This window comes from Rhododendron vialii, chromosome 1a (assembly GCF_030253575.1).
Source record: "Rhododendron vialii isolate Sample 1 chromosome 1a, ASM3025357v1".
NCBI lineage: Eukaryota > Viridiplantae > Streptophyta > Magnoliopsida > Ericales > Ericaceae > Rhododendron > Rhododendron vialii.
The window spans coordinates 36,072,677-36,085,930 of NC_080557.1; the positions used below are offsets into that span (position 1 = coordinate 36,072,677).

General features: G+C 38.6%; 1 protein-coding gene across 1 annotated transcript; it reads right to left on the reverse strand.

Annotated features, from left to right (window-relative positions):
- Nucleotides 1-1,236: 1,236 nt before the first annotated feature.
- Nucleotides 1,237-12,523, reverse strand: LOC131322471 (E3 ubiquitin-protein ligase BRE1-like 2). The gene is made up of 18 exons (XM_058353802.1): nucleotides 12,228-12,523; nucleotides 10,701-10,862; nucleotides 10,518-10,605; nucleotides 10,173-10,403; nucleotides 9,886-10,053; nucleotides 9,125-9,318; nucleotides 8,820-9,023; nucleotides 8,552-8,738; nucleotides 8,290-8,450; nucleotides 8,109-8,180; nucleotides 7,917-7,993; nucleotides 6,197-6,391; nucleotides 4,367-4,439; nucleotides 4,128-4,214; nucleotides 3,855-3,992; nucleotides 2,897-3,099; nucleotides 2,281-2,443; nucleotides 1,237-1,609 (listed from the first exon to the last, which is right to left on the reverse strand). Exons 1-18 carry the CDS (start codon nucleotides 12,330-12,332, stop codon nucleotides 1,478-1,480), a joined length of 2,640 nt encoding a protein of 879 aa, XP_058209785.1. The 5' UTR covers nucleotides 12,333-12,523; the 3' UTR covers nucleotides 1,237-1,477.
- Between the last annotated feature and the right edge of the window lie 731 nt (nucleotides 12,524-13,254).

Below are 13,254 nucleotides of genomic sequence, written 5' to 3' on the forward strand. Positions count from 1 at the left end.
ATGTCAATTAATGTACCACCAACCCTTTTTTTCTTTTTTATCTCATGTGTCCGGATTAGCTTACACACATCTCGACTAATCTCGGGAAACCAATCCTACAGCGCATTTGCGAGGGTCTCAATTGAAGCCAGAGCAAAGTTCTATATGGACCGATTCCAAATGAGGTAATAAACGTGAGAAGTTTCAAATTTTAAGATCTTAAGAGGGAACAAAGTCCTGAGATTTCTGAGGTAAGGTAATGATAAAGTAATAAGCCAACCTCTTGGGCGGTGCGTGTTTGCCAATGGAGATCCGTTATTGAAGGATTACACGAACTTTGCTTCTCGGTTGCTTGGGCTGCCTGTGGGTTTCATTATTGAATCAATCCTCTTGTACTAGGTTGAATTACTTTTGCAACATCGTCATCAGTAGAGTAAAACTAACCGCTACTAAACAATCTCATAACACGGTGATACCATCGGCAACGGGCATGCATCCCTCGCCAACCTCTTGGGAAGAGAGATGTTCTGTGAACCCCGAGTAAACAAATTCCTACGCCATGAGCACTCGGCTAACCTCTTGTGGTTGTACCACCAACTATTTGGAGAAACATTGTTTCTTACACTACCCCACAATTCCTCTCTATTCTTTCAAACATAACATACATTTCTGCATTTTCAGGGTGGACAATTTTTTGGGACATCTCAAATTAGAAAGATGGACTAACAAAACAGAAGAGGTATAGAATATTGACCATTGTTCTGCAGCTTCCTAATTTCAATTGTCAATCAGATATGCTTGAGTTAAGGATTTACGTAGCTGAAAGACCTTTCAACACAGATCATGCACATACATTTTTTTGAGGCTCATCTCGACTCTCACAAAGATGATCCGAACCCTTCATCTTTCTTAAAATATTTATTTGAAGGTTCCAAACAAAAATTAGCTCTAACAGATATCGATAAGAGCTTTTTCAAAAATCATAAGGTGAATTATTCTGTTTCACCCTACGATTTTGAAAAAAGTCCTTTCTAATATTCGTTTGATCTGATTTTTTTTCCAGAAACACTCAAAAAATTAGTTTAAAAAAGATGCACGGTTCAGATCATCTTTGTGAGACCAATATGGGCCCCACAAAAATGTATATGCACAATATGTGTAAAAAAGTCTGTGCAAGTAGCACAGCTCCAAGAAGAAAGAACCAGATAGCAAAGAGAAGCAAAATTTCTCTCTCTGTATCACTTTCGTTTCCACTAATAGATCCCACACCATGAACGATATATATAGCCTTAGTAACTGTACATTATGGTCCTCACCACAAAAAATACTGGCAATACGGGAATACCATCGATAAGAGTGGAATTAAAGAGGATGAAGAGACACAAATGAAATAGCTTCATTTTACAATAGACAAATGGAGCAAAAAAGAAAATTTATTTCCTGATCATATCTTTACAAAGCAAAGCTAATCGAGAATTATACAGAGAAGCCTAGGCAATCATATCTTTACAAACCGGACGTCACTTTGCCCAAATGCAGTCCCACATCCAGGACACTTGCGATGGCGGATCTCTAGGTTTCTTTGAATGCACGGATTACAAAATAGATGAAAGCACTTAACAATTACAACCTGATACACAAAATAGAAGCTGAATCAATTAAAACACACTACACATAAAAAAGCTGAGAAATATATGGGCGACAATGTGGGCGCTCACGGACAGGTTATGAATGACTAAAGCAGCTGGACAAGACAATTAGATTGAATTTGCCAACATTTGTGTTCTTTGAATCATGTATTTGTTATGGGATATACAAAGGGAGTGGAAAATAGAAAGGAAACGAGATAAATTTATCCTTTTATCGTCATTGTCGACTTCAATTTTTTCCTGTTTGACTTTACCGCAAACCCTTCCGCTTTGCTTCTTTGTAGGGAAATAAGGTTCCAAGGAAAAAGAATTGCAGAAAAATACTTCCAGGCAAAAAACTTATTTGAAGACTTTCCAGGTATTTGGAGAGTTATGGACATGAGTCGACTGTATTTTACAACTCTCCCCAATACCAGCAACTCAACAGTTCTTCCTAAAATATTTAATTCTCCAGTTCATGGGAAACAACTTCCAGGTTACAGTCTGCAGTGGTATTTTCCAATCTTTTGCCTAGAAGTTGGACTCTGACCCTAAAATTCAAGAATTTCCAATCAAACAACAAACCAACCAAACTTTCTCATTCCCAGCATTTATTATTTCTTTCCCAAATTCTTCTGAGGAACAAGCCAGGAATTTAATGTTCCATACATACCTCCTTTGGTCGATCAAAGCACACACTACACTTGAGAACAGCCTTGCAATCCTTGATTTCATCCTGAAGTCTCTGTATTGCAGCCTCCCCACTTTCAGAACTCAACTCGGCAATCTTCCTATTCAATTCCATGAGTTCATCGTCAAGCTTCTTCCTCTCATTTCTGGTTTCACCACAACTCAATTTAGTTAATAGAGAATCTAGCCCAACAAAGTGCTTCACGTTTCACAAAAAGATTAAGGTAAATGAGTATTTCCAAACGGGTATGGACAATGACTTCAATTTATGAACCACTTCCACCTTTGGTGGTAAAAGGAAGTGTTTCCTGAATGAGGCAACTATTGTTACTGTTCCCAAGTTATTGAGTCACCATATCAATACAGCTGCAGCCTAACACAGGGCAAAATGGCTTTCACAAAAAAAAGAAGAGAGAGAGCAGATGCACACATTTTGCAATAGGTCCATTAGGCACCCCGGACTGAAAACAGGTTCTAAAATATTGCCATGTGATGAGAAATTATCAAGCAGCAGCTATTGCATCTTATAACACCAATGTACGTGAAATGCACAAATCGAAAAGTTCACAAAATAATAGAACTCCAATTTTGATTAGTACCTTTCACTGTCTAGTTCCATTTGGATTTCATCTATCTTTCTTTGTATCTGTTCACTTTCTTTCTCAGAAGAAGAAACAGCAGATTTCAGCCACTTCAATTCCTTCTCCGCATCAGCCAATTCCCACTTCACAGTTTCCAGGTTAACTGCAAGGTGCCTATCTTCATACGTTGATTTTAAAGCTTCAGCAATGCAAACTTTCATCTGCAAAATTCTAAACTTAGTTGGAGGAAGATAAGTGCCGACTTGGTTTATAACCAGTCAACAAAGAAGCACAAATAAGGACATGGGACCCAACAATTCTCAGAAATAAATATACGGACACGGCAGGGAGATGAAAAATGGAAATCTTTCACCTACAAATTGGCATGAAGTAAACATACATAAACCACTTTAAATAATAAGGATAGTACTAGTTTAGCATGAAAACAAACTTTTGAAGCATGACCAAAAATTCAGTAAACACACTCGAGCAACTCACTAACATTACTTAAAAACTCAAAATCCTCATCAGCAAACTATAGCAAATTTGGAACTCAGCCGTGACCATATGATAATCAACAGTTTTTCAACTAATGTGGCCATTATGTGTCTGTAAGCCGGACGCGCATTTCCGAGCTGTGTCCCTAAACTGTCCAACATAAAGCCTTATACTCCCTCCATCCCAATTTGTTTGTCCATTTTTCTCAATAGCGCCTTTAGTTGGACAAACGAAGAATGCATTTTCGTGAAAAACATATTCAAATTTTACTCCACCAATCACAAGATCCCAGCTAATTCTTTTGATTGGTTAGAAAAAATCCACTAACTTAAACACGAAAATACATTATATGATGAACATTATATGATGACCATTTGAAGGCAAAACTACCAAAGATAGATGGACAACAGTAATAAATTTAACAACCTATGTAGTGTATCCGAATTGTCCGTGCATCATAGCCACTTAGAAACCTTACCTGCTCCTCGCTGTCAGCAATCCTCAGCTTCAGAGATTCAAGTGTCAAGTTAACCTGTTGGAGTTGATTTGCTAATGCTTGCTTCTCGGAGAGTAGAAAGCTCTGTGCTTGCTTTATCTTCACACTTTCAGAAACCAACTGCAGTACAAAATCCACCATTAAATTAGGAACTTGGAATTCAATTACATATCCTAAACCGAAAAATGATAAGATGTTAATCAGCTAAGGAGAATCATTAAAGTTGAGCAAATGCCACAAGTAACAACTACAGACCTTGATGTTATAATCATCCCTTTCAGTCACCTGCTGCAACAAATGTTGGTTTTGTGTCTGCATATCTTCATAAGCTTGACCAATTGTCTGCAAATGAAGTAACCCGGCATGAAAAGGGAAAGATGACGGTGAGCGGACAGTAATGTCATTAGGAGTTTAAGATTATGGAGCCGAAAAAAACACAACACTGAACTAGGAAAATTACACTCTTATTAAGAATTTAAACATAAGCAGCAGACCTCAATTTCGGAAATATAAGCTTCTGATTCCCCCTCTTTAATTTTAAGAGACTCCTTCAACTCTAAAGCATCCCTGTAGGTTAAACGACAGCACAACACTGTCATGGACTTGATAAAAAATGATGAAGTGAATACCAATAAAAAAGGAATTCAATTTAATAATTGAATATACTTATAAATTTTTCACAGATGTGACAAAAGGCAGATATGTTTGTTTTGAACAACAGCTTCAGAATCTATTAGAGCAAGAAAGAACTTAGTGAGCAATTCAAAGTAAAGTTTCCCTTGAGGTCCTCAACATTCATACTTAAAACCTACAAAACTTCTACAAGAATCACCCTTATGCAACTCCTTAGAATCTCCTATCCCATCCCACAAAGGACAGATATGTCTAAAAAGGTGTTGTGTCCATGACGTGTTGGACACAGACACTCGTTGGAAACTCCCCAACACTTGTTGAACGCATAACCTTAAGTTTCTCATCGCCATTTTAAATTTTAGAACCGGAAAACCTTGGACATTTAGATGGAACATCGCCTTAAATACATGAGACACAACGCAAGTTTGAAGAATCAGGGAGCCAATGGTAAAATTTAACAATGAGTTTCTTTAGGAACTCTAAACACTAAATTTCCAATTTATTTAAGAATACAGCTTTGTGAAATACATATCAGGGTCTATTCACACCACTTTTCACTATTGAATGAGAAAAAAGGATTTCCTATTATTTAGATATAATTATATCACTAACTACAAATGAATTTGTATTGCGTTTTTTTTCTTTTTATAACCGGATGTCCAAGCTAACTTGCATGCACCTCGACTAATCCCAAGACCCTCAAGTTAACACGAGCAGGCAAACCGCTAGTGTCCCCAAGCTTTGGAATGGTTGCCTTAGTGACACTCGACCTTGTGACATCCCTTTGGTTGCTGTCTCATGCTCACTTGACCAAAGCCCTTGGGGTTAATGCATTTGTAACGCTAAAAAGGAAAAGTTTGGTATCAGCCCATCATGTCTTGTCTAATATTGGAAGTAAAAGTTGGGACAGTGTGTCCTTATCCGTGTATTGTGTTTGTGCCCATGCTTCCAAAGAACCCCGAAGCATCCACTCTTGGCCCAAAAAGAAGGGGTCAAATTTGTATCTATTAAACTACTACTATAAACAATTCCCTAAAAAAATACTGAAACACTTATTGTGTAAAAGCGTAATGATAACACCACAAAAGTCATACGTTATTAATAAACCTACAACATATAGGATAGAGGCAAAAGAACGATGTGTTACAGGCTAAAATCCGGCAGACAATTGTACATCAAGAAAAAAAATTGATTCAGACACAAATATACGTGTCAATAACCATTTGTTAGTCATTTCTTTTATACATGTCATTATCTAGTATTGTGCCTTATTTGTTAGATTCTGAAAACGTATGGTTGACAAAGAACCAATTGAAGTGCTGGTTAATTATGCATGGGATTTCTTGAGGGGTTTGTAAAGATGGAATATTTCTAAAGCTGACAAAGCGAGGATTTATTCAAAACTTGATACAATGGCAAATGCAGAAGTCTCTTTTTTCATTTTTCATCCACCATGCTAACAATACAGATGCATTTCCCCAAAACCACATAAAGTTGCTTTGTGACGTGTAAAGCCACTTTGATTCCAAAATCTTGCTACAAAGGAAAGCAAGGCAAAGCTGACTATATAATATACTTTTCATGCCTAGGAGGATAATGATAAGAAGAATTCAGTGATGTTAATGTGAACTTGCTCCAGGAGAATTCGAAGGAAAATAAAATCATAGCATTTGGGAGCGTTGTGAATAAACCTGTCAGAAGCATCCAATTTAGCCCTTAAATCAGTTATTTCAGCTTCAGCAGCAGAAAGCCTCTGTTGACAAGCAGCCTCAGCTTCATTAGCAGCTTTCACTCGCAATTCCAAGCCGTGTTCATCCAGAGCATTTCTCAGATGCTCAGCTTGCGAGCAAGCTCTGTGCTCTGATTCTTTGATTTCCATTAAATCTCTATGAACCAAAAGGTTGAAAACTTAATTGTGCGAAGAGACGAATGTAAATATGCATCATTAACAGTGTTCTAAAAGGCGGCCTAGGCGCTAGGCGGCGGGTTGCCGCCACGATTTTCCCCTAGGCGGTGTGTTTAGGCACTCAAGGAGGCTAGGCGGAGCCAGGCAGCCACCTAGGGTCTGGACTCTAAAATAAAATTAAAAAATTAATTGCTAGGCGGTGGGTCGCCGCCTGACTAGCGCCTAGCGCCTTGTAGAACACTGATCATTAATACGAAAAAAGTGCCATCATATACAACAGAAATTGTCACATAAATGCACTACCTGGCTTCTGCACTAAAAGAAAAGAATATAACATCGAACATAAAGCCTGTTACTAATAAGGCTTACTTGCCAACTATATATGCACGTTGATCAACTGTTGAGACCTAGTTACTGCATAAACCATTCATGCCGTTGGAGTGCATATCAATTTACTTACATGCCTGGATAGTATTTCCTATCTAACAGGATTTCAGAGTCTATGAACAAAATGGCATAACCCTAAGGCTTCAGTTTTTCAGAGCATCTTCATTGGCGACTTAAAATGGACCAAGCCAAGAATTTTCAGAGTGCAGAACATGTCAAAGACTTAGATTTTAACAATTCAACCAACAAAAAGGATAAATTGGTAGTAACGGAAAGTAAGAACCAAATCCAGATAAAATACTGCTGGTACATAGCAATAGAGCCCAAAAAAGAAAGTATAAGGGGCCTCCTCCCTTTAGGTCTTTGAAGAGTAGATCTCTCTCTCTCTCTCTCTTGATATTTTGGCAATCGTACTTTCTAATCCAATGAATATATATTTATATGTCTTGGTCCGTGCTGTATAACTATGTAGCTATTATAATTATGCTGGAATTGGTGGTGAAATTAACTTTTAATATGCAAATTGTTGAACTTCATATAATCTGATAGACTTCTGCTACTGTTGATCTGCTGAATAAGGAAACCATGGGAATTTTGGAACGAGGGTTTTTATCTGGATTTGGAAATCTTGCTATGCACTGTTTGACCCCTTTACTAACTGGTTAAGTTTCTGGTGCTGGTTGTGCTCAAACTTAGTATCAGAGTTCTGTTTTGGAAAATCTTGAGTTAAGTCTCTCCGTTGCATTTGCTCCCCATATGGTATGTTTATTTGCTTGACTCAACTTAGTAGTTTGTTTGTCTCTCCACGTGCAAGGCAGAATGTTTATTTGCTTGACTCAACTTAGTAGTTTGTTTGTCTCTCCACATGCAAGGCAGAATTGCACGCTAGGGAGGGTGTTCGGTTGCTTAATATTCAGTCTTGGACAATTGGTGATCTACCCTATTTCAAAGATTATAGAGTGACCACAACTTCTCAAAGTAAAAAAAATAACAGCAAGAATGCCCTTTTCTTTTTTGTTAAACCAATGCAATACATTTCAGTTTCTTTAAGGGCTAAATTCACAGAAGCTGCTTCAGTAGGTTCCCTAATTCCTGATTTACGCATCCCACTGATTTACCTGTTGTCATAAATTTGCTGCCCAAGCATGTCCAATAGGATTTGCAGCTCCAGTTTTTCCTTTTCCATTTTCTCAATCTGCAGCAATTTATATCCTTAAGTTACTAAAAAGATCGAAGTCAGCATTATTTTAATGTTCTGGGAAATGCCTATGTAAGAAGCATCAAATCAACATTATGGTAAAGGCACTTACAAGTGTCTTCAGAGATTTGATCTCTCCTGTCTGCTTAGCACATTTATCCGCCAAGTTCTTCTGTTCGCTAGTCTACCAGCAAAAAAGAATGGGTAAATATCCGAGGATACATTAAGATTCCCATTGAATATCTAATTTTGTGACAACTGCGAAAAAATATCCAATTGCTGTGTAACAGAACCTTTTCAACCAACAGATCTTTGAGTGACTGGGACTCTTCCCGTAAAGAAAGGGCTTCATGAGCTATTTCCTTCCACCGATTCAGCTGAGCTTCCATCATTGCCATTTCTTTCGACAAAGCCGTGGCCATTACATGAAATTCTGCTTTGATGTCTTTTCTACCTAGAGCAAGTAAGAAAACCTCTCAGAAATTCTTGTATGATGTCTTTTCTCAAACCATCCAAACCATGGGCAAAACGAACAAGAATAATGACAAATTTAACCTGAATCTTGGACAGCTTCTTCCATTTTAATCTCTAGCTCATTTTTCTCAATAATGCACTTCTGCAGTTGAATCTCCAGCTCTTCTATCCCAGACTTGCCATTGTCAATGGCATTCCTTGTAACCTCTAATGACTCCAATTTCATATATAATTCCTTCTCCCATCGCAGAATGGACGACTTTTCAGCCTGTAATTGAACCTCTAAATGGATTAAGCTAGAATCAGCACCTAAAGTACAATCAAGAACACAACACAAAGCCAACTTAACCTGTAGAGAATCTGTCAGCCCTTTATACCGGTCAACTTGATTATTCCAGTGTAGGAGCTGATCATTCAGTAAAGTGTAAAGACGGGATGAGTAGACATGTTTCTCATCCTTCAATTCATCCTGAAGATCTTGCAACTGTTTTGACAGAACGAGATTGCCCTTCTGAGCATCTTGAAGCTCAGAAAGACGGTCAGCTGCCAGTACCTACATCACTCGTTCATCAATAAAGTAAACACATGCAAGAGAGAGAGAGAGAGAGAGAGAGAGAGAGAGAGAGAGAGAGAGAGACTCAATCACAAGTGCACCTTTGTTTCCTCAATGGATTCTTTCAATTCCCGTACACGTATTGTCCTTTCTGCAGGTTTTTCAGGTGACAAGCATCCATTTACGGGGCCTACAAGCGGAGTATGAACTCCAGATGCCACATCCTTCTGCATTTTAAGATTAACTAGCTTTCTTCTACTATCTTCAAGTTCTGCCATGCTTTCTTCCAGTTCCCCTTCAGGATATACAAAAACTATAAACATCCCCCATCCGGTCACAAGACAACTCATAAAACTCATTATCATACTCACTAACTATCAGTTGGCATGTAGCCCAATAGTTATAAAGAAAATATGTGCACACACAAAGACATATACCGACAATGGCATTTGAGATTTGCAAAGATGCATAGATTTCAGATCAGAGGGTTCAATAGTTGGAAGAGGAATTCTCTCTTATCGAGAGTCTGATTTTCTTTCTTTCTTCCAGGATCGGATCTTGTCTATGGAACGAAACATTTGACGGCTTTGAGAACCCATTTTATAGAGATAGAGTTTATGCAGAGAGCGTATTACTTTGCAGGGTGTCAAGGGAGCGTAATTCCTCACTCAACCAATTCTTAAATTTCACAAAGCCTTTTGATACACACAAAAATGGGGCCTTTTTGTTGGTGTACATTTTTTTGTATCAGGGTTACAATCCTTTTTATGCTTTCTATTCAATGAAACAACGGTGGCAAATGGTCTAAAGCAATTTGTGCTTTAAACATGCAACTACAAGCTAGATGAACCGCCTCAGATACCTGCAAGATGCTTTATCTTAGATTGATCCTCTGCATGGCTATGAATACAAGTTTGTATACCATCACCGTAGTCTTTATCCTTCAATTGAAGAACGCCAATCACCTCATTCAGATTTACAGCCTCCTCTTTCATCAAATCATCAACCTTAGACAACTGGATGATAATATCTGAGAGCCCAAAGTTGTGACAAAACCAGTTAACAGCAATTTTCCAATCTCCTAATTAGTGTCAGGAAATAAGGAAAACAGTGAATAGACTAGTGCTCTCTCTAACAGTTTCTGCTAACCTTCTGCAGATAGATTTCCCTGCAATGCCAGTGCAATGCTCTCAATTATAGGTCTCTGAGCATTAATAGTATCTTCCAAGAATTTCATTAATTCCCGAGTAGATAAAGTACGTTTATCAAGGGCTGCTTTAATATTTTGAAGGGATCCATCATTTTCAATGCTTTCAAATGAATCTGTTTCTAGTAGTCTACAAAGAAACATTTCCTCTGCATGACATGATGGAATAAAACCTGGGGAGAAAAAAATCCATAAGTTTGATTAATAGTGAAAGAAATCACACACATCAACAGTACTTAACCGAACTGAAAACTTATACTCTACAAACAAATCATCCATAAAGCAACCTCGAGAATGGTCTACATGATCCAATGTCTGTAAAGAAGTTTGGGGTGCCCCAGCTCGTACTCCAAGTAGGACTAAATCATCAACCAACTATAAAGAATAAGGAAATAGTTAGAAAAATGACAATAAGAGATTGCAAATCAAACTAGGGTAAAGGACATCAAAAGGGCATGCAGGGGAAAAACCTGATTCCATAGTTGGTTCAAGGTAATCAGCCTAGTGTCATAAGACACTTGCTTGTCTTTCAGTTCTTTAATTTTGGATTCAAGGTCTTGCAACTCATGCTTTTGTACATCCAGCTGCTGAACGAGTTTCTGATTCTGATACTGGAGAACTGCGGCATCAACCTGATATGAAGTGTGATCTTTCAAAATTGACATTTTCTTTCGACTATCTGACAGTGATATTTTAAGGAGGAAAACATTTGTACCAATTTCTAGGAACGGAGGAAGACAGGGCTTGAAAGACTGCATCAACTATCTAGGCCGGAAAAGGATGAATCTAAGCCAAAACAAGAAAAAAGGAAGGGGGACAACAACCTAAACTACTTGTCTCAAGATATAGGCACCAATCTATGGTATTTAAACAAAACCTAGAATTTCCATTGATAGGATGGAAATTAACATATTATCCTAGGGAAAGCTTGGCCAATGGTAAGGAAAATCAGTAAATTACTGCAAGGTTAGAGGGGTCCTACACCAGAAAGGTTTTTTGTTAGCGTCCTGGGTAGCTGCACTACTGCAGGTCCGATTCACAGAGACAAACCCTTTACTATAGAGGGGTGGGAGAAGTTTTTGCACATCATGCACTTCCCAAAACCCGCTCTAGTGGGACGTGTTGCACTTGGTTGCCCTTAGATAAGGAAATGTTCGATACATAAAGTTGAGAGGCTGTAGTTCATTTTCTGGATGAACATAACCCTATAGCAGGAGTCAGGACCATAGTTGAAATTATGAGGTTGTAGAGCTCCAGGACTCATACAAGCACAACCATGACAGAAAAACAAAACATAGGCCACAACTACAATGCCAGTAACCATTTGTGTGCATAAGACAGCCCATAAAGCACCTTTTTTCATAAGAGGCAAACAAAGACTAATACTTTGTCATATGGATAAAAATACATTAATGCAGTAATCATACTCTCTTTTTTTTGCTATGCCTTAAAGGGTGGAGGAGGGGACCAAGCATAGCAATCCTCCCCTGGGCGTGACCGTAGGGCCTCCAGACCCGCGGCGGGCCCCGGAAGGACCAAAAAGCCATAGCAACTACCACCCCCGCCAAGGACTAGTGGAACACAGCCGGGCTTTGCAGGAGGACCAAGTTCGAGTGGGCGTCGTTAGCATGACTCACAACTCGAACTCGTGACCCCCTGGCCACCCAAACCCTGCCACTGGCCACCCCCCCGGGTGGTAAAAAGCTAATCACACTAGCTAGTTCGTTAAGACCCCCAAGTTGCACATAATTTGAATACGAATGAAAAGAATCCACAGATACACCATTGAAACCCTAATTGCATGGCTAAGTCAAGCAAGAAATTGATTTGCAATTGCATCAAAACTAAAACATCAATAGAATTATATCCAATACAACTCAAAGTTATGTCACTTCCACATGAGCATAAATATCCATACAGATAATCAATATATATATATATATATATATATATATATATATATATATATAGAGAGAGAGAGAGCGAGAGGGGTATACAGGTCTGTTATCGGGAGAAGCGGAGGAGTGACGAGCCATGGGGGAGGAGAGAGAGTTCAAATGAGGCCTCTTCTTTTCCGGTTCATCGGAGTCGGCGTTTGCCATTAGGCCTCTCCCACCAACAACACCACCGTTACCATTAGGAGAACACAACTTCTTCGATCAAAACTCCCTGAACAACAGGAAAAAATAAAACCCAGATTTCGAGCGAAGCATAAAACCCGCTGAGAGAGGAGAGAGAGAGAGAGAGAGAGAGCGGGTTAACGGCGGAAGTAATTGACACCCACCCGAAAAATGAAAGGGCTGTGACGAGCCTAGCCCACTATTTTAACGGGGCTTGGGTGAGTGTTAGGCCCGGAAAAAAGTAGTACAATAATTTGGATCCGGGGACCCTGCCGAGCGGCACCCCTGCCGAGCGGGTGCCGAGCGGCCAATCCGGCCGTTCATCTCAGAATCAACGGCCCGAATCGAAACATCTTTTTCCTTTTCTTTTTCTTTTTTTTTAAATCCGTCGGTACCTTTACATCCGGGCCATCCAAAACACTTTTGGACGGCCGAGATGCGCTCGGCACCGCTGCCAAGCACCTCTGCTTGGCAGCATCTCCCAATCCCAATAATTTTAGGCTGTTTTGGCTTAATAATTAGGAAAAATGACGGCCGATGACGTGCTTTGATAATTAATATCTGCCAAAAATATTTTCAGCATTAACAAATGTTCTTAGCTTATCCTTGGTGGGTATTAATTATCAAAACATGTCATGGGCCGTCATTTTTCCTAATAATTATGTGAAGACCATTTCTTTTTGTCTTTATTCAGATTTTTTTGTATTTGTTTTTTTTTTACTTTTTTTTTTTAAATTATTGATTTTTTTTTACGAACGAAATCTAAAAATTAAAATCAAAATATTTTAAAAAATTCACTAAAAACACAAATAATTCAAAACGAATAGATTTTTTTGGATTATTTTTGTCTTTATTTTAAAAAATTAGTTTGGTTAATAATCTTTTACTTTTTCCACTTTTCTCG

Coding starts and splice junctions, on each gene's coding strand:
- LOC131322471 (XM_058353802.1), bottom strand. CDS start 12,332: ATGGCAAACGCCGACTCCGATGAACCGGAAAAGAAGAGGCCTCATTTG. Junction 10,863..12,227: donor CTTCTCCCGATAACAGACCT/GTATACCCCTCT, acceptor ACTTCATATCAG/GTTGATGCCGCAGTTCTCCA. Junction 4,440..6,196: donor AAATTGGATGCTTCTGACAG/GTTTATTCACAA, acceptor TTTAACCTACAG/GGATGCTTTAGAGTTGAAGG.